This window comes from Ixodes scapularis, unplaced genomic scaffold (genome assembly GCF_016920785.2).
Source record: "Ixodes scapularis isolate PalLabHiFi unplaced genomic scaffold, ASM1692078v2 PGA_scaffold1__304_contigs__length_218370807, whole genome shotgun sequence".
NCBI lineage: Eukaryota > Metazoa > Arthropoda > Arachnida > Ixodida > Ixodidae > Ixodes > Ixodes scapularis.
In genome coordinates this window covers 15,301,482-15,323,517 of record NW_024609846.1, presented here as the reverse complement: position 1 = coordinate 15,323,517, position 22,036 = coordinate 15,301,482, and the positions used below count along the sequence as shown (strand labels likewise).

General features: G+C 42.6%; 1 protein-coding gene across 1 annotated transcript in view; it reads left to right on the top strand.

Annotated features, from left to right (window-relative positions):
* The window catches only part of LOC120841180 (enteropeptidase-like), a 34,542-nt gene extending 12,514 nt beyond the window's left edge, over positions 1–22,028 (top strand). Inside the window, exons 3-6 of the mRNA XM_040212042.1 lie at positions 10,394–10,604; positions 10,684–10,813; positions 17,875–18,122; positions 21,762–22,028. Coding sequence (XP_040067976.1) covers positions 10,394–10,604; positions 10,684–10,813; positions 17,875–18,122; positions 21,762–22,028 — 856 coding nt within the window. The remainder of the gene's footprint in view (positions 1–10,393; positions 10,605–10,683; positions 10,814–17,874; positions 18,123–21,761) is intronic.
* Positions 22,029–22,036: the final 8 nt, after the last annotated feature.

Genomic DNA, 22,036 nt, shown 5'->3' with positions numbered 1-22,036 from the left:
GGACAAACATCGAAAGATGTTTGTCCTATTCGTCCTCTTCGTCTGACTCTTTCGTATATTTTTGAATTTAATAAAATCTCTGAAAACGAAATGCAACACTAATGCTCGAGAGCTTTTCTTTTGCCCAATTTCAGATGAATCAAATATTAATATAAAAATAACTATTTAATTTTGATAAAAGTATAGAAGGATAAGGTAAAAGGCGTCTAGAAAAGCCCCATCCCCTTCAGGGTTGGCTCTGTGATTTTGCTTATTAAACGTACAAAGATATAACCAAAATGGCCGAAAACATAACTTGAGACTCCTGGGCAAGACAGTACCCGTTTCCAAGGATGAACGAAAGCTTCCTGAAAACCCCATTAACAGAAAATAACGGAGAGGGTGTGAAATGGTACATAAGAAACGCAGACGGCTGCATTGCTACCTGATATCGCCATCTCCTTTCTACATCTGACTCGATGGTCATGGACAAGCTAAGAACGGCAGGGAGAAGCTTCAGTTGTGCCAACTCCAGCTTCCTAGCCCCGATGCGCGTAGGCGTCACGTGCACCTCGATCACGCGTGCCAAAGCCAAAGCACGGCGGAGTTCGGGTGTTTGAAACAAAACGCCCCACTGTTTTCTTTACGTCAGTTTCGATAGGGCTGTCCGCCTCTACAGGGTGTCACAAAAAAAATTACACTTTCTTTTTTACAGCAAACATAAACTAGGCATCGCCGAACGCTCATTCTCCGCCCAAAGGTGGCGATAGAGGTCGCTACCAGAGAAGTTTCAGTGCGATCCGATAACTTAATAAAAAATTATAAGTGATTTTCTGAAAATTTCAGTGGGAAAAAGGGGGCCGACGGAGTTTTTGAATACATGGGGCTCTATGGGCAGCAGAAACCGAAAACGGGAGAAATGGGCTCCATTTTCCCATCGAATGTTTCAGAAAATCACTTATAACTTTTGAATAAGGCATCGGATCAAGCTGAAACTTTGGCATCTGGTTGTGACCTCTAGCGCTACCTTTGGGCGGAACATGTGCGTTCGGCGATGCCTAGTTTCTTTTCGAAGAAAAGAAGAATATGTAATTTCTCTTTTGTGGTACCCTGTAGTTTCGCCACGCATACACAGCGCGACTCCTCCCCCTGGCGAGGCGCGCCGAAACAAGTGAATTAAGGGCACGCTGAGCAGACGACGCGGGAGTCTGGTGCTCTTCTCGTGCTGGCCTGGCGCTTCGTAATCTATACCGAAGGCAAAAGGGCAGGGGTGTATTGGGTATTGTTGCGTGCAGTGTTATTCCACAGCGTCGTATTAAACAAAAATATGTGTCCGCCGAAAACTGTTATTCGTTTCCTGGGAAGCGATTCAAGAGTGATCGCCTGGAGCATAGATCGCGAGCTGTGTTGCGGAATGGGCACCCCCATTCCATTCCAATTCCATTCCGGGGAATTAGAGTTTTCGATAATTCCATTCCTTTCAACTCCTCGGAATCGGGACACTGGGCCCATTTCCACTCCTGGAATGGCTGAATCGTTCCATTCCATTTCTCTAATTCCTAAACGTTAAAAGTGTCACTTGACAGCTGCATTACGTTGCAGGGTTGGGCAGAAATATTCAAAAATGTATTTGGAAATGCAAATACTGGGATAGATGAAAATAGCTGCTAAGATACTGATACTCAAGTCTCAAAATATATATGTAAAAATGTATCACGATACCCATCGGAAATACGTTTTAAAAAAGAGGCAAAAAGTCTTTGGAAATACAAATACAAGAATACATTTTAGGGAGGGCAGAAATATAAATACTGATAATGCAATACACTTTTCAAATTTTTCAGACAAAAACTGAGATGAAACCAGGGATGGGCAAAATACATGCAAATATGTATCGAAATAAAAATACAAAATACTTCGTCAAAAATGTATTTAATTACGAATCTAATTACATTTCCAAAAGAGCATTCGAGTACAAGATACAAATACAACCATATGTAGTTGCACTCCTCCAAATAATTTTCCAAATACATTCCTCAAGTTTGCGTCAGCGACTTCAGGGCACCTGCAACGGGTTTCTGGGTATCTCATTTTAATTTTGCATCGCACACTCGGGAGTTAGTGTGCGAGGCTCTAGCAACGTAAGAGAAATATAATCACAAAAAAATGTAATCAGTTTGAACATAATAGGTGAAAAAATTACAGAGCTTCAAGCAGCTTTTTTGTCGATTACATTTTGGTATAGACCAACAAGGAACCGAGACAACCAAGACGCGCAGCACTAGCTAGAGAATTTTTTATTGTTGCAACTCGCACCAGTTACCAAACATCTCGACGACCCGCGCATTTAGAATGTTCCAGGCAAAAATATGGATGGAAATCAGGCTGGAAAGCATCACAAGTTTTCACAGGCACTTATTTAGCCAGTCTGCGTGTGAACGTCGATTTCTTCACTATTGTTGCCCTGGACTAGCACCGTAATCACAAAGTCACAAAACGCTTGTGCTTGATTGAGAGACACTGCTTTCGGTGCAGAACGTAGTTTTCTTCCTGCTCTGGACAGTGCCATTAAAATAAAGATGAGGAGAAAAAAAAAAGCCCCATGGCCGAATAAAGGATGGAGACTGTATCTTACAACTACGTGCATAAAAACAAGAATTGTAACTTTGGCAATAACATTTATTTAACGTAATAGAGGAAAGTGCAACATTAAAGAGGAGATCTTCTCAGTACAGTGTAATTTTGGTGGGTGCTAATCTGTGAAGTTTCGACTAGTACGACTTCAGCGGCAGAAGCTATTCGAACAACATGTCGCTAAGACGACCCCTGTTGGTGCGCAGAATAATGCTGCCAAGGGAAAATACGCTCTCTACGGCGGCAGGCGAACATAAGTTCGTATTGTACTTTAGAAAGACGCGCTTCACAGCAGGGACACGCCTTAGGATGAGCAAAATCAGTCGTGACAATAAATTTGAGGGATGTATTTTCGCCCACAAAATTGCATTTAATTATAATTGTATTTGAATACCCACGTTTTAGTATATAAATACACACGTCAAATACATTACCCAATTTGTATTTTAATACAAATGCAAAATACACGATATATTTGAAATACGTATTTCAAATACTTCAATTTGAAATACTGCCCATCCCTGGATGAAACTAAGTTTAAAGTGCAACTTTTTTCTTTTTCGGTCCCGAAATTACTTTGCCGCAGGCTTGGCACTTCGCCTTGAAGGTAGTGGTTCCGGACGAAGAGTCCTCAATGGGTTTAAGAAACGTTCCATCAAGGATTGACCGCGGTCCCTTCCCTGGAATCAGTGTTGTACATTTTCCTAAAAAAAAGGAACGGAAGCTCGTTCCTCGTTCCTTCTGATTTTTGGAACGCGTTCCCGTTACAAGTTCCATTTGTGAAAAAGGAACTCGTTCCCGTTACAGTTAAAAAAATGGAACGTATCGTTACATATACGTTACATTGCTATTTTTTTTAATTACCATATTTAGTTAAATCAAGCAGAGTTTCTTTTATCTATCCCATTAATAGTCAACATACGAGTTTTTATGTCGTGATGGAAGGGCACCAGGAGTAGAAAACACGCGGAAGTAGGGTTTCATTTGTTGATATATTAATGTTAAAAATCTCAGCTATTAAACATGTCCATGTTTGTAGTGGACAATTCAGACGAGCCAAATGTACTTTTACCCAAGATTGCACGAGCGTTTTTCAACAACCTCACACGCTTCAATTTAACAGAGTCCTGTGTTAGAACTTAAAAACAGTTGCTTCTCGATGTTGCTGTCCGGAAAACGAGCAAGTGAAGGAGAGGGTAGGGCTTTTGGAAAGTCGGTCTTGAAAGCTACAAATACTTCGTTGTCAAGGTTGGATTTGCTGTTCAGTTTGAAGGTAGGGAACAAGAGAAGGAATAAAGGTTTTTTTTTTTTTTGTGTATATCTTTTAAGTGAATAATGTTCGGGATACAAGGATGAGTCCGATATCTGGCAATCTGGGATCTTGTTGTAATTGTAGGTCTCGTTATTGAAGTTCGAAAATGGCTGTAGTCGGAAGAAGATTTCTAGGTGTATGAGAATTTGTGGAACCAAAGAAAGTAGCTGAGTTTAAAACAACCGTCTTTCTGTGTCTTTTCCTACGACTAAAAAGTTTGCTTTTTGTACCGCAGTTTCGGGCACTTAAAAAAGTATCATTGCCCACCAGCTCTCCTGCACCCGAAACTGTTAGCAAGCGAGGACCACACAAAATAATCCATAATATTAGTAGCTAAAAAGTTAAAGAGATCCTGCACGTCATAAAGATATTGTTTTTGTACTTTCATACTTTCCCTGTGAGAAATAAAATAAAAAATTACCCCACTGGACGAAAAAAGGAACGCCGTTACTTCTTCCGTTCCAGTAAAAATGTAACGCGTTCCCGTTCCAGTTCCAGCGATGCAAAATGGAACGGCGGCGTTCCTTCGTTCCTCCTAAAAGGAACGCGTTCCAGGAACGCCGTTCCTTGGAACGCCGTTCCGTACAACACTGCCTGGCATCCTGTCTGACTGACCATTGATTCGAAAAGACTTCGACCTCTAAATAAATTCCATCAAAACATCACCACTTCCCTGTCCAATAAGGACATCCCCTGTCAGAACTGATCACATGACGTCACGGTGGGATGAACTAGTATTCTTGAGTCTGTAGGTGTTGCCTTGAACATGAAACTTTACCCACGCTGCGGTATGAAAGGACAAAACGTACTTTCGTTGTACGTGACCTCGTTGAAGACCATGAAGGTAGTTGCACTTGGAATTTTCGAGAAAAGTGGACCACCTGAAGCATCTTGAAGCACATGTCTTATCTTCTGTTACGGTTGAAAAATTGATACGGTGGCATCCCTGTTGTCACGGTCCTTCCTGCCGACTCTCCGCCTCCAACGCATGAATAGAAGTCTTCAAGTTTTGCTTAGCATCATTCAAACAGAGAGCTCGCGGATTGCGACCTGAGATGGCCGGCACAGGTGCGAGCTCTTCGAGAAACAGCGCGCTCGAGACGAGTCGCAGGTGTACAAAGTCTGGGTCCGCACAGCGAGGCCACGTCTGGCCTCCTTCCTGGGTATCGGATCACCAGAGCAGCGGGTCACGTTCACGTCGGCGTGCCCTTGAGCCGTGAAATATAACATGCGCAGACGCATTCGGATACGTGTTGAAGTTCACTGGTGAAAGGCACCACCGCCGCCCCCCCCCCCCTCCCCCCTGCTTTTACGCTTGTTTTTTGTATTGCGTTTGTTTTTGAGTATAAGTCTGTTAGGGCCTTACGCGGGTACGCAGCTTCCTGCTCGTTTTATTTCTGAACAACCGACTCCCTGACTGGCTCGGTATAGCTGAACGAAAGAAAAAAAATGTAAAGAACCCGGCCCCATTCCATTCCCATTCCATTCCGGGCAGAAGGCATCTAATCCCATTCCCATCCCATTCCCCTCATCGTTACCGCCATTCCATTCCCATTCCATTCCGGGGTCGCGAGAATGCGGAATGATTCCGGAATCATTCCAACTCCGGAGTGGCAACTCCGCAACACTGGCGGACGGCAGGGTGGATTATTGTTTCCCTCGCTTGTCGCCTGCTTCAGTAGTGCCTCTACGATTGTTCACCTTGGCTGCCGACAATAGAAATGTGAATGTGTAGTTACCATTTTTCAGCAACTTAAACCTTGAGAACCAATCTCTCTCTGCCTACTTGCGAATTTAATTTTGTTGCAAGATGCTTATATGAGAAAGCGAGTAAGTGACAAAAGACGCAACAGGTAAAATGAGTCAGATAATCGTATTCCGTATTGTGCTCTAATTGGATCGAATATTTGGGAAAGAAATTCATGTTGACGGGTAGCCGTTCTCTATTTTCATATTATTAAAATGACTAAGTTGACCTACAACTGAGATAGTTACTTTCCAAGGAACTCTAGAAATAGTCACTATACTTGTTTCCACCCAAAGGAAAAGGTAATGTTTGCGCATTGATCATATGTCGCGCGAAGTAGTTCTTACAATATCTTGCTGTTTGAGGAAGAGGCGATGCTTTTGGCGTTTGAAACAAGATAACAGATATATCATCTAAAGTGCACCTGCATATATGTTACTTGTCCACATAAATGGGGACATTAGTAATGCTGTGCGAAGAGTCGGACTTTTACTACGGTTCTTGAAGTCGAAACGAGTGCAGTTGGGCAATTAGAGCGTGTTGGAAATGTTAGATATATGAAAGAAAGGAAACAAGAAGAAGACCAGGGACCGGATACGTCAGAAACTAAAATACCCCAAAATAATGGCTTAAATTTAAAGTAATTACATGTTTCCAAGATACAAAGAAGTAAAAGTGACGTGATTTTCCTGAGGCAGGAGTGTAGTATGTTAACTAACGTTTTTGAGACACTTTAGACGGACAGAAAAAAATCGGTCCCTCAACATATCGCGCTCCAATTGATTACAGAGGGGCAAAAAAGAGATAAAAGTTTACAGTTGGGAAAAAAATAAAGAACTTATCTGGTTGAAGAAAAGAAAACAAAACAGATACCTTCTTTTTTTTTTTGTGCAATCTACGCCGCTACTTCGGAGGCGATGCGCGCGTAGGAATAGGTGGTGCCGTCAGATGGCGCGCGCTGCTTCAGGGACGGCCGGACGATTGGTGTTATGATAGTAGACCAGCCCGCAAAAAAACCGGAATCGGCCGACGGTCCCTCGACGTGGCGTAAGCCATCTCTTGGCAGCACTTATCCCTAGACCTGCATCGTCGTCGAAGTTTCGGCGTAGATTGCCCTGAACAGGCATCTATCTTTTTTTCTTCTTTTGAACTAGGTGACTGCATTCCTTTAGTTTTAGAGCGCAGTTCTTAGGCGACCGTTTCCGGCTTGAGCGGTGTCACCATCGGCGTCGTCGCCGTCGGCGAAACCCGCGTTACATTATGGGACTTTTCCGTAATGACATCACACGTGGCGTCACGTGTGACTTCACGAGGGTCATGTGTGACGTCAGTCGTGGCGTCACCGTGCGTTGCATTATGGGTAAATTCCCCCACTAACTTTAGCGGAAATCTTTACGCGCTAAATTTAGCAGAAACAATTCCCCACTAAATTTAACGAAACAAACTCCCCTCTAAATTTAGCGGAAACTATTTCCTGCTAAATTTAGCGAACAAAAATTGCCCGCTCAGTTTAGCGGGGAAATGTTCCCCCGGTAAATTAGCGGGACATTCAGCGCGAAAATTTCCGGCTAAACGGGAGGGGAGCAGGCGAGGAGGAGGGATGGGTACGGATGCGGAGGAGGGGCATAACCCCCTCTCCGCACCTTCTCCTCTTCCGCCTCGAGAGCTGCGCCCTTATTCGGGGTTACAGGGGATTGTAAACCTCTTTCATTTTTTTTTTTTTTACTGTTAACATCCTCCTCCTGCTGGTACCTCTGTATTAAATTGTAGCGTGAGATATTGAGAAGCCTGTTTTGCGGGCAGAGTAAAGGGCCTTTAAATAGTTTACACACAGTAGATATGCCAAGTAACTGCGCATAAACAGAAACAAAAACATCCACGCAAAAGAAAAAAAATCTTATTTGTAGAAACCCGCAACAAAGTTCAAATTTATCATCCTGGGCCAGGGTCAGATTAAGAAAAAAAAAAGCTACAGTATTGGCGCAGATGTAAGTCGACCGGCGATCACTCTTTTTAATCAAAACAGCAAAAGAGGGTTACTGCCGCACGTGAGTGAATCACGATTCAACCGCCTTACATGTGCGAAAACCCAAGGTGTCGCGGCGTCTAGTAAAAGCTAATAATTGTGTTATTCGACCCGTTCAGAATACCTGCTAGCAGATGAGCGGTGACCGATTTCGCGACCCGCTTTGGCTTTAGAGCGATAGGTTTAAGAAGCTCGTGTCGCAGAAAATCCGGTCTAGGTGGGACCAGAAAATCGGGAACGGTCAATTAGTAATTCAATCGCCTCATAGAAAAAAAAAAAAAGATTGAATAATTTCAGGCGGAGTGGGATCAAACCACGACCCGTAGTTGTGAGCCAGACACATATCAACTATGCGTTTTTCTTTTGTTTTTTACCTTTTGTGAAAGAAGTTTGTTTTTGGTACATACCAGTCACATGGCCACCGCGTAATTTCATTATTCCTTTAGTTCAGAGTCCTGAACAAACAGAAAGGAAATTGTGGTCCTCGTTTTTTTCACTTGGTGACTGCCAAACAAACGTTGCAAAGAGTCGATGTTCCTTCAACACTGTGATGGCGTCGATTGGGACACCCTAGGCCGCGTACATCAAACGAGGAGAGAGAACAGCCTTAGACACAAAGCTTCGCTGGATAAGAAGAATTCGTCTTGTGCGCCATGGTAGGAGCGACGCTCTCATCGTCTGAAGTTTGACCGACCATGTTTTACGTCTCGGGTGCGTCTACGTGAGCGCTATGCCAACGTGCTTTTACACCGAAGGCGACCACTTCATCCCTCACACACTTGAAGGCGTGCGGGCCCAGTTACCCATCCACGTACTTGTAAATTTGTCTGGATTAAGAGGAGCTTCGATTCGGAAAATGCTTAAATTATGCCCATTGCCCTCAAAAGCTCCTTCTTTTCACAAAATATAACGAAAACATTATCCGCGAACGCTCCGAGTTTCAGGTGTTTAATTAGCAGTTGAAGCCCTCTGATTCCTTTATCCATTTGGATAGCCTTGCACAGTGGCTCTAAGTAGAGCGCAAATTGCAGTTGGTACAACGGGCACCCCTTTCCGACTGACAATTGCTACACATTTTTTTTTAGTTTTTTTTACTAATATTTTGGTAGATATGTTATTGTACCACAAGCATACCCAATCGAAAAAGAACGTTGCCTACGTTGATGCGTTTAAGGAACTCGAACAAGAATTCATGGCGCACTCGACGGAAAGCACGACACAAGTCGATTTGAAGGACCGCCAGAGGCGTGTTGAACGCTTTGCTGATCTGCCTCCAATGTTGTTTGCCAAAGTGATTTTTTTTATGTAAAACACATTTTAATAAAGTGCTTCGAATATTGATTTGGATAACATGAAACGCTTCAGCTCCCAAAGCACGGACCTTGAGGAAGGCACATTTGAATAATAGCGACCTGAACATATGCGTGAAAATCAATACCGGAGTGGATAACATTAACAAATCATACTATATTTTGCACATTTTCTAGAATACATTTGTGGCGACGGTGATCAGGTAAAAATGTAAGACGCAAAAATTACCCTCAAAGCCAGACGCCTATTTCGGACGCAAATGCTAGACGCAAAAGCGTTTTGGGGGGAGGGTTGGGGTGGAAGAAATTTTTACATATTAGTTTAAAGAAAAAAAGAGAAAACTCATATTTAGAGTAATTTGTTCGATGTAGGTGAGTCAAGCGACCAGGGCGCTTGACTCACCTACATCGAAAAGTTTTCGTGACGCTAAGCATCACGAAAAGTTTAGTAATCAACTAAAATATGTCAAATAAATTTGTAAATAGTGAAAAGAAACATATAGTTCCAATGAGAAGCTTGCTGAGCGTCATCAAAAACATCAAGTCATTAAATGTGAGCAAGATTTAGACCAGCTGAGAAACGCGGTGGTTCGCTAAAGTTACAGCCCGTGTAACAGGCGCAACGCTATCCGCGGCTCAAAGCACGTGTTTTCAGTCCTTCACGGAACAGCTTCGTGCTTTCACCACCACGCGACCAACAATCCCGTTGCATAGACTTTAATTGGCGCGAGACCGTCAATGGGTAGGCTCGAATATGGAACGCTAGGCGCCGTTTGTTCAGTTGGAGTCGCGAATAGTAGCGCGGAAACGAGGGAATATGTAACGACAACATCGCGCACCTAATTCACACCCGCGCTTTCCACGGACTCCAAATCCTTCTGAAATTTGATGAAGAAATGGTTCTCGATGACGTGGAAAAACTGCGTCAGTGCGGTTTTCACTGCATGCTTTAAGCAAAACTCTGAATACTAAAAACAAGAACAGCTTAAATATGCGATGTGACCGCGACCTTTATTATCGATAATGATTGCCGTTTTGTTGGAAGTTTCTGTATTAATATCAATTGATTAATGATTCCTCCGAGAGTAACTGACCCCCTAAAAACACAATTTCTACGTGTGAGGAGTTTAGTTGTTATCCACGTACTGCCGCAGTTTTTTCCTTCGTCTTAGAAGGAACGCTTGGTATATTACTATAGTACATGTTTCTTCTATTCTGTAGTCATCAGGACTGAAATATATGTCGTCGTGAACTCACCAACCGTTTCTTTTTTTTATACATCATTTGAAATGGTGGACGCATTTTGTGCTTTGTCAATGACTTTAGCAATTCAACATCAAATACATATTTTTGCCATTCTTCTTCCATTTCCCTAATGCTTCAAGGGACAAGAACACTCCAGGCTATCTTTCAGTTCGCCTGGGAAGTACGAAAAGAACCAATTCTACCGTACATTGTCAACGAAACACAAGAAAAGATGTCCATCTGGAAAGATGTGACGCAACAGTCATCCATGAGGATCTGGAAGATCAGGTCATTTGCATGGAAGTGGATTACGTCTGTGTACCCCTTCAAGACAACTGTACCCTTATTATGGTATGTATTCTTGTTAAAAAAAAGAAACAAAAAAAAAACTGAATTTGTATTTGTTTAAGATAACTCATTTATTTTACAGAAAGACTTTGCACTATCGAAATTAAAAGAACCGGTCAATTTTACAAGGTATATTCAGCCCATCTGCCTTCCTGAACACTGCGAAGAACCGCCATCAAATGCCAGTGGTGTGGGCTGGGGCCGAGTTTATGGTAAGTGATATTTTCGCCTCATTCTGTTCTACATGTCAATTATCGTAAACAAATCAGAAAGAAAGACACATATATAAGAAAATATAAAATTCAAGCCTGTCAATAAAACAGTTTCCTGTAGTACGCGTCAGATTCCTGTCATTGAGAGGCCGCGGATGCTTAAATACTAACAAAATGGAACCAAATGCGGGCGATTCCATATGGTTCGTTAAACTATTTCTTTAGAACGGCGTGCAGGCACACGCTAGTTTTTGAAATATCTGATACAAAGTCGATGTTTTTTTACATGTTAGCGTTTATTGATCGGGAATGTGAGTAGGCCCACTTTAAATAGGAACTAGCTATAAAACGAATATCCTTATTGGCACATACACTATATCTATCAGCCGGCGCTCGGCTGATAAGAAAGTCAGTCCGACACTGCTGGCTTCGTGAACGCAACAACAACCAAGGTTTATTGGCATCGTTTATATAGCCGAAAACAGGGGGGGGGGGGGGGGGGGGGGGCGGTACCGTCGGCATGACTCAGTGCTATAAATGACATAGCATAAGCAGCATGATCAGATTGGCATGCGGTACGATATCAGCATGATACACTATATTAGTTCTTACATGGATATATGTAATATCGAGTGAATATTTTATATTATGTATATTCCAAACCAATCAAATGAAATGCCTCTATACACACAAAATATCTCAAGAGACACGGCAGCACACTCGTGCATATCATAATAAAGGCTATGAATGTTATCGACTGACCTAACTCTTAACACAGACGTCGCCGACAAAGTTTTAGAGCGCAGCTCTTAGGGGCCCGTTCCCGGCTTGAGCGGCGTCGCCGTCGCCGTCGCCGTTGCCGTCGCCGTTCGCGTCGGCGTAACTAAGGTCACCCCAAGGTCATCCCAAGGTCACGTGACCCCCAAGATCAGCACAAGGTCACGTGACCCCCAAGGTCACGTGACCCCTCCCCTAGCGTCACGTGGCCCACAAGGTCACGTGACACCAAAAGTCACGTGACTCCCCAAGTCACGTGACCCCCGAGGTCAAGTGACCCCCATCGAGGTCACGTGACCACCCCAAGGTCACGTGACCACTCCGAGGTCACGTGACCCCCCTCCCCCCGTCGAGGTCACGTGACCTCCCCGATGACGTCATCGTCACTGATGACGTCACCGGCATCCGCATCGTCATCGTCATCATCACTGATGACTTTACCGGCATCCGCATCGTCATCGTCATCATCATTGATAACGTCATCAGTGACGTCACTGATGACGTCACAGGCATCCGCATTGTCATCGTCATCATCACGGATGACGTCAACAGTGACGTCACTGAGGACGTCATCGACATCCGCATCGTCATCGTCATCATCGCTGATAACGTCATCGAAGTCCGCATCGTCATCGTCACTGATGACGTCATCAGTGATGTCACTGGTGACATCATCGGCATCGTCACGTGACCCCCCAAGATCACGTGACCCCCCAGGTCATTTTACCCCCCCCCCCCCAGTACCCTTCCCTCCTCCTCCTCAAGAGCTGCGCTCTAATTCGGTGTTACAGGGAGTTGTAAACGGCTTTCACTTTTTTTTTAAACTGATAATTGACCAAAATTTAACCTTTTTGTATGAAATTTTCGTGAATGATCATATAGTCAGTGCGAAATTCAGCATCAAGAAAGTTAACATTGACGCGATTCTGGGTCCCCGAGTACAGGACGTTTATCGCAGCACAACTCGCAGTTTCAAAGGTGTTCACCGCATGTTTGATACGTGACTAAGTTATTTGTGCAGCTAGAGCAATCAAATGAATGCAGATTGCCAAAACAACTTAATATCACGTGTTTTTGTTATTTAGTATAATCTTTGGAAAGAATTAGTGATGCACGATTAAGTATGACAATGGACCATTTTTTCAGTAATGAGCGCCGTTCTGCGGAGTAGTCTTCAAACTCCAAAGGAAGGGCAGCCCAACTTGCCTCTGCCCGTCAAATTACATTGGCATCGTTCCGTTGTATTGATCTTCGTTAGCGTTTGTCCCCCAAACTGGCGTATATATAAACAAAAATAATTAAAAAAAGACGAAATGAGTGCAAAAATCGCTGCTGGATGTGTTGGTCGAACGGAACTTTGCCCTGCAAAAATTGCGACAGCTGGAAGCAAGGCCAGGGGAGAAGGTGTACGCATGCGCAGATTAATTTTAAAAAGGTCCAGTGGTATCAATGTTGTGTTTAAAACCTTGTTCTGTAGCTGAATTTTTCTATGATTTTATTGCATCCGAAGTAGGTGGCAGCCGGACATCCGTAAAACATAAATTGTATTGCAGCAGCCTTATAGACAGACGCGCTGTTTACAAACAAGCCCGCGTTTGCCCACACCGGGTGTGGGCACTGCGCGTGCGCAGAAACGGAATTCGCGAAATGTGAAGCGTCTGCGCATGCGCAGTGCCGTCGAGAGCGCCACCGCAGCTGTGTGACGTCAGGGCCGCGTGTTGGTCTATAGGCCCAATACCTCTTGATGCCTCGCAACGTGTGACGCTGAACTGCTCGTGGCTGAGGCGATGGTGGCTGAAGCTTCAGCTCTTGTCGGCTAAGCTCCGGTTATGCTAATTTCGGTCGCGTGTTCTCGTAAGCGCCGGTCGCCTAAGCTAACGTGACCTGATGTCGTCGACGTAATGCTAGAGGTTGTCATTGCGGTCGCCTTGAGGCAGTCATAGAAGTTGTCTTAGACGTCGTTCTTAACGTCGTCTACAAGAAGGTCGTCCTAAACGTCCTCTCTTGACGTCGTGCTCAATGCATGTACGGGATATTAAAACCACGACTTCATTACCGCACAACTTATTTTCTTTATTGTTTTCACTAATAATGTTCCTGGAAAGCTGCCATATTTCATCGCGTTTGGTAGAATGAAAAAAGCTGCATCAATTTTGTAACACTGAAGGTTTTTATGGGCTGGATTGTATGAAATTGTGTAACTCTTTCAACGCTTTCAAACGAAGATTCACAATGGAAATAACCTCAAACCATGCGACCTTTAATCCAACGTCTTTTTTTCGGCGCCGCATGTAGGAGATGAAAAAAAGCACAAGCAAGGGAACTGTATGACTTGCCGCTAACCCTCGTCAGCGGTAGCACGCGATTGTCCGCGGCGAGGGATGCTTAGTTAAGCTTACTTGGTTATGCATACTTTGCCTTCAGGTGATATGCGAGGCGAGTTTTATCTTGTCAAACATTCACACTCCGCATTCAACCGCCGGCACAGTCACATTTGGTCCAGCATACTTATGCCGCAGTATGGAGACGCTGCCGAATTATACTTGATCTAGCATACTTGGTTCCCAGGCCGTCGCCCGTGTGTCACATTAAGTAAAAAATATTTCGTCCGCATACGACCTTCGGCTGCAGGTCATACTTAAACGGACAGTGCAACGATTTTCAGACTTTGGCCATTTAACTGCTGAAATGAATCTGCGTCACCTATGGAACGAAAAACCGTAAACCGCATTTTATTGCCGAGCGCTGGTTCTTATTTAAAAAAAAAATGAAAGAAATCGAACGTCGAAGTGCCTCTCAACTCTCCACGCCGACTTACTCTGGGGGTTTACGTGGTTTCCCCTTGGGCCCTCTCTTCAGAGACTCCAGCCGCTTCCTCCGCGATTATCGACTTTGAAAGGACTAGCCTCGTCGAATTCGCAGCGAGTGATGGACACAAAGGACGGTTCTCCACAGGGCTGACGTCGAGTGTAGCAGCGGAGGGGGACAGGGTTTGTTGACTTCCACGTACCCCCAGAGACGCCGTAATTTTAGTTCCCGTAGCCGCCACAGGCGGCTGCAGATCCGCAAATAATTCCTTTTTTGCCTTGCGTTTACGCAGCAGAATAGCAGTTTTTCGGGGAGAGGTGACGCGTTGTTGGTCACTTGGGCTTGTATCAACGATATGAAAAGTGCAAACTGCCAATTCTTTCAAAATTAAAAACGTTGCACAGCCCCTTCAACCCAGCATTCTTAGCCCGCTAGCGACCGTTGTACTTAGTCCGCGGGCGACAGGCGGAGGTGGGTTATACCTCGTCCAGAGTACTTCGTTCACCGGCGACCGTCGGCAGCGAACAACACTAAGTCCATAATACCTATTCCACAGGTGACTGTCGGCGGAAAGTCATACTTTGTCCAGCATATTTATTCTGTAGGCAACGTTTTGTGGCCACTCAAACTTAGTTTAGCGAAGTAAGTATGTAAGCAGCCGTCGGAGGCGAGTTAACTTGGTCCAGCATGATAGCCGAAGACGACCGTTGTTCCCGATTCATATCTTATTCAGCATACTTAGCCAGTAACGCAAAGTCGCCGGTATGTTATACGTAGTCCAGCATACTGAGCCTACGGACGATCGTTAACGGTGAGGCATGCTTAGTAAAGCAAAATTTGTTCGCAGGCAACCGTCGGAGGGGAGTCGTGCTTAGTCCAGCATACTGAGATTGTGAGAGGTTGTGGTGTCATGCTTAGTTCATTATGCTTACCTTACTCCGCAGATGGTCGTCGGCAGGCAGTCAAACTTATTCCAATTTAATTATACTTAAATTAGAGAGTAGCTGACACTAAGATCCAGTGAAGCCAGTCAAGCAGTATAAACAGTGCGAAATCACGGCGATCGTTTTCTTAGCAAGGTTGCTTTCATATGGCTAAGCTAATCCCGCGTCCAACATTCCGTTACATTCCGTGGAATGAAAAGTTTTCAAGAAAATACCACAAATTTAATTTCAACTTTCACCTCACAAATTTCCTGTGTCTCTCTGAGAGAGAGAGGGGAGAGGGGAAAAAAATGACTGTTGTTGCTTGACAGAGTTTCTCATCCCCACCAGCAAGAAGATGAACTATTTTACAGACTCGTGGGATCCGTAGAACAAAGTTTACATAGAAGCAAAACACAACATTAAACCAAAAAAGACATGAGATGCCTTACAAGCATCTCTTAAAGGTCAAAGGTCCAGTCATAATAGGCACAGTAAAAGGTAGATGTAGGAACTGCAGAGTACTGCGGCGTCCGCAATTGAACTCTTTAATTACGCGCTCACTAGTGCCTGAGCATGTGACGCGGTGATCGCGCTCAAAACAAAAAGTAAAACTAAATGTATAAGAAACTTTTTAGTCATGCCAGCGCGGGCCACTACATTAGAGAATAAAAAAAAAACGAATATCCCTTGTGCTCAACATCATGAAATTCGTTCCAAATGTGTGCGTACATAATCATGACATTAGGCAACGAGAACTGCAGCATCTGGAGGCCGTAGTCTCCTCTTGAGCGAGGCGTTGACCATGTATCAACGCAACGGCTTGCATTTGCACGCGTCCTCCGCTTGATATTGGTAATTGATAAAAAAAAAGTTTATTTTGCGCTACAGACGTTTGTGATATTTGAAGAAGTTTATAATGGTAATGCTCTTTGATTGGAACTATATGAAGGTTTTTGAAATGTTGTAATGTGGAAGCGTTACTTCTGGAGCATATGCAGTGATGCATATTTGTAGTTGTGCTACCCTAAACAATAAAGCAGTAATTATAGCAAGAGTAAAACAGCACGTTATAAAGGAGAGCTAAGACCGAAAGGGGTAATATATAAGTCGCCATTTATGAATAATGGGAACACGTTTTGGAAGTCTGCGATCTATAGATTGCACTTTGGCGACCCTGCTCATGTACTCATTATATATTACACCGAGAACGTTCACATTTGTACAAAGTAAATATTTCCTCGTGAGAGGGAAAGCCGTTGAGTAAATGAACACACCACTTATGAATAGAAAAAGTGTTTCAATCGTCTCATTTGTATTAATGACTAGACAGCTTGAGATTTTCCAGCAACTTATCTTCTGCAGAAAGCTATTTGCCGAACATTAAACCTGGTGGGCATATTCACACGAAAAAAATAAACTGGTGTCGTCTGCGTAAATTATAAAGCCTAGACTGTCGTCAATATTTACTGAGCTATTTATGTACAACTTAAACTGAAGGAGTCTTAGGAAGCTCACCTGCGGCACCACTGACCCGAGTTTTCTTAAGCTAGATTGATGACTATCTATCACGACATACTGATGCCGATACTTTAAGAAAAATACTCTCAGTCATCGTTGGGGCTACTCCTTGCATCCCGCATGCATTAATTTTTGAAGCAGATTCAATGGTTTAGGTTGTTGAAAGACTTTCAAAATCAATAAAGACCAAAAAGTAATCAATTACTTGTCGACATTGTTTAGAATTAGTTGTTTTTGTTTTCACATCGCGATTTCCGCCGAATTCTCTTTTTTAAAACCAAATGGCAAGATGTTAGGACAGAGTAATTTTCATCAAATGTGTATCATTTAGCGTGTATATTTTTCTGTAGAAATTTTGAAAACACTTTCAGAACAGGAAGGGGTCTGCAATTTAATTGGTTGTTTTTATTTTAAGACCCTACACCGGCCCATTAAAAAACGGATGCCCAGGAAAACTTATCATTAAACCGTGCATGTAAAGAGCTCTACTCTTGAAGAAGTTTAAACTTGTGATTATTCTGATCAATCCGAAGATCACAGGTGTATGTTGAGTGCGCAGTGCATCCGAAACCACCCAAAGCTCCCCGCAACCAGCAGAGACATTCATGGCGCACGCATGACTCTCGTTAGACGGATTCTGTGTTTACCGGGTTTTCTCAGAATGATCAAAGCAAGTTTAACGCTGTTTTTGACCAAACATATTATTCTGAAAACTAAAAGCCTAAACGTATTCTTTTTACTATTTTCTTTAAAAGCCCGTTTGTATTTCATACATTTTTTTACGAACCTGTAACTCTTTCCTAAACGATGTATTCTTTTTGCATGGCTAAACCTATATACCAATCTCAAATTTTTTTTTAAATGTATAGTTTTATATTTTTACTTTGGGTACATACGTTCACTTATATGAACCTCCGCGTTATAAATATTAAACGATTACAAATCGGATGTAGGCCACCCAAAGAACGGTGAAACATTGTTCATCGGTGCACATTCCTAATAAGAATCTTCGGTTTTACACTTTCTTTTCAGATTATTATGATATGAATGAATCATTAAACGAACCTAACGAAGACGTCAAAGATACCGTAGATTATGAGAGTTCAGCAGAAGAAACGAAAGATGCGTCATCATCGGAACTGGAGCGCTTTTTAGTACGTTCTCACCCAGAAACCTTGATGGAAAGGAATATATCCTTAATTACTAACGAACAGTGCGAACGACAACTTGCCACAACTGTTCCAAATTACATTCTATGCTCCAATGGGGGAACATGTTATGTAAGTATGAATTATTGTATTATTCTCTGAGGATAAAATTTATTTGGTCGTCAACTCCACGGAATATTAAATGACTCCTCGTACCATGAGACGCGCGCATGCATTTGAAACTAAATTGAACTATAACTTTTCCGATTGAACTTTCACCCGTATTTTTGCATGTAAAAAAATTAAGAACCCGACAAAGCTCGGAAAACCTACATATTGGTTCAGTTTCCCGCTAAAAGAAAGTTTGGTAATGGGAACTGGGTATTAAAAAAGAGGCATCGCAAATTCTGTTAAAATTCTTTGAAACTGTATTGGACTGATCCCTTCTAAAACAAGCTGAAAACGCTATGGTTGTTTTCGTACTTTTATCCAGTAGATGTTCTGCAATTGGCAAGTTAACATTGCGACATACCTGGCACCAGACTTTGAGAATGGATCAAGTGTAAAGAAATCTAAAGAATTGCACAGGGCTCACCTTGTGTTACAGCTGCTGGCCAAAACAGTTGAAGTCTTTATTGAAGACTAGTATTAAACCATAGAATAAAAACGTCCCATAGAAAAACAAGAAAAAAAATGGGCTATCGGCCCAGATCAATGGACTCTTCATCGTAGAAAGCTGGAACTCAGTGAGAACATGACGCTAGTTGTGCGATAATGCATAATGTTAAAAGCAGGACGTTACTTTCATAAAATACTTCCAAGAAATGAACAACAAATATGGGCTGACGTCCACCTAAGCTTAATATTTATAAAAGCAAAAATTAACATCTTAAATACCTGTAGCATTAGTTTTAGTATTAAAAAAATAAGATTGTCAGCAAAGAAAGCAAACAAAAAACAGCAAACATTGCTTTATTTTATGGAGAAATCAACTCAGGAAACACATACTACGAAGAGGAACATACAGTAAAGGACAATGCTGTATGTTGTGTATGTTCCTCTTCGTAGTCTGTGTTTTCTGAACTGTATTCCCCATCATGAATGACGCCAACCAAATGGCCCAATTTACCACCTTATTATTGTTTTACTTGTTCACAATTCTTAAATAAATTCAACAAACACCCACAGTGCCATTTTCTTGAATTTACGAATATTTGGCTTAGGTGAGCGTCGGCTCACAAACAAATTTATTTTTTCTCTCGTTTCTTTTGATGAAGGTAATGCGATCTCAAAATTTCACGTTTTGTCATTAGCACTAGCGTTGCATTGTCATGAAGTTTAAACTTTCGGCGATGCCTAGTTTATTTGCACAAACCCTAAAACCGTGTGCCGCTTTTCTCAATTGAACCCGGTAGGATAGTGATACGAGTCTTATAGAGCGAGGGTGAGCGCCCTTAGCTGCCAATTGCTTCCTATACATTTTGGCAAGAAGAAACCGAGCAGAAACTCACAGGATGATCGATGCGAACGGAAATGATAAATGTAAGCAAGGCTGTGCCTCTGAATTCAGCTTTCGTGAACGTTTCAGTGAAGTATTCACGATCCGTTGTTGCAACCGCTAGAGCTGCACAAAGCGTACATTTGTGATCGTCGAAACAAAGAAATGAATATATTTGTTTTAAAACTCGTCAAATATAAAGCGTTATCAATAGAGACACCTTCGTGTGCCTTTATTAAAACGAACAATAATTTACTGTACATCAGCAGATGGGGTAGAAGTAGATAGAGCATTATACATGTTGTTAATTTGATTTTGATACAAATATACTTGTCTTAAAAACAGAACGACAGTCGAACGAGTGCTGTCTTCCCCATTTAATTATCAGGCTTGGCGGGCATCAGATAAGGAAGAAACCGTCACGGCAAGTTAGCTAATTCACTAAAAACTAATACTTCACTTTTAAATATTTGTTTTATGGATGTTGGAATCGCAGTATCGGCGGTAAGTAATATAGGAGGCCACACACATTTAAAAGAAATTGCGACAGGATAATGGCCTTTTAGGCGTCGATCACTCTTCGATTTCGGTTCCTGTATATTTTTTTTTTGGGGGGGGGAGGGGGAGGGGTAATGGAGGGGCAGTTTTGAATGTACGCGATAAAATGACGCCGCAAACGTCCACAATGACGCTTAGGAGAATGCACGTGTTCATTTCAGTCACGTCATTACTAGTTCAGCAGCACATCCACGATGACTGCGCCGTCGACACAGTGCCGTAAGAGTAACGACTGAAAAGCCAACGTCACTTTTCTAGCGGCATTGTGAGCAGGGCTTCGGCGCTCTATAAAAGTTCAGTTTTAAAATCTGGCAAAAAAAGGAAACTGAAAAAAAAAATTATCCGTTGATTTCTCGAAATCCCTTTCATTTTTTTAAATGCATTAAATTAAAATAGAATTATTCCAGTACAGATTATATCGTTACATACTGTGTAAAACATCTTCTTACAATTTGACCTATAATGGCTAATTAGCCGCATTATTGTGACGTTTATTTCATCCTATGTCCACACAGCTTGACAAGTTCAAGCTCAAGACAACACCCGTGTAACTCTCGCCTTTTTAAAAAAAGAAACGTGTTCAAGTCAAATGTAAACACCCTGTGGAAGAAAACAGGAATTCACCAGTGTTGTGTCAGAGAAGCCACTGCACGCATTCTCGCGTGCTTCTCCCTGCTTGGAGAGGTTGTCGGATAGCACTCACGAAAAAGGATTCTGTTGTATTTTTGAACCATTGGTAAAAACAGCAATGACGTGCCCTTTCGAGTAGAATTGTGGTCCTTTTAGCCTCTCCTTAGGGTTCGAGAAAGTGAAAGTCACATGGTGACATGTCCGGAATATAATCTGGATAGAGGAAACCTCCCACCCTATCTGAGCTAATCCATCCAGTACAATGGTTGCAACATGATGACCAGCGTTATCGAGTAACAAAACCATATCAGAAGAGAGCCTGAAGCGTCTCTTATTCCCAATGGCTCTATGCAGCGTGCTCAACGGGCCCCTAAACGCAGCGTTTAGCACATGAATTTTAAGGCGGGCACTTTGAATTTTGTCAGAAGAAGCACTTCATGACCAGGCCCACCTTTAACGGACACCAAATCGCACCTACCATATTATCAATGGAGTTCACTATAAACCAGAATTGCGGAGAAGTTGAATGATGTCTCTCTTGTACTTCTGTCCGTACTCATCGCGATAAGTTCAACCTCATCGGTCTCCTCGTTCGCCTGTGTACTTGACGCGACATAAACGGGTTTCGTTTATCCACGTCTCAGAAATAATTTAATACACTTCGTTTTGAATTTTATAAAATGGTAGAGAGTACGTTCGGACTGTTTCATGGTGGTATTGCCGTATACCCCAGAATGCATGCTGTCTCGGTATCATCATTCATCTAAAAAAAAGATACAATTGCTGTACAATCTTCTTCGCATGCAGATTACTAATTGGTGTCCCGAGCGTTTTTACTTCAGCTACTGGTTTTTTTTTGTTTTTTTTCTCACCAGAACGTAGGGGCCAAAAACGTATAAAAATATTGCAACAAAAAAAAATGTTCCGAAAAAGTGAAGGCAGTTAGTATGCCGTGATTCACCAATTTGCTGCCCTGAATCAGCTGGAGGAATTTGTTTCAATGGTATCTCCGCTTTATTTATGTAAGTTTTCCGAAAAAAGTTCAATATCAAAACATTCTTTGTTGTTTTTTTGTTTTTTTTCAGGGAGACAGCGGGGGACCTTTGATGTACGAAAAAGAAGGACAATGGTTTCTTGCTGCTATTAATTCTGTAGTCGATGATTGCTACGACCCTCTTGGACCATCACTGCATGTTAGGGTGTCACATTTTGTTGGAGGGTTTATTTTACCCCTCATGCAAAAATATCAGGACTCGGAATCAACGAGACAAAATTTATGTATGAAGGACGAGGCTCGAGAGAAATGTGTAACTACATTTTTTAACTCGTACAACGTGTCAATGATTTCGTAGTAGACGAC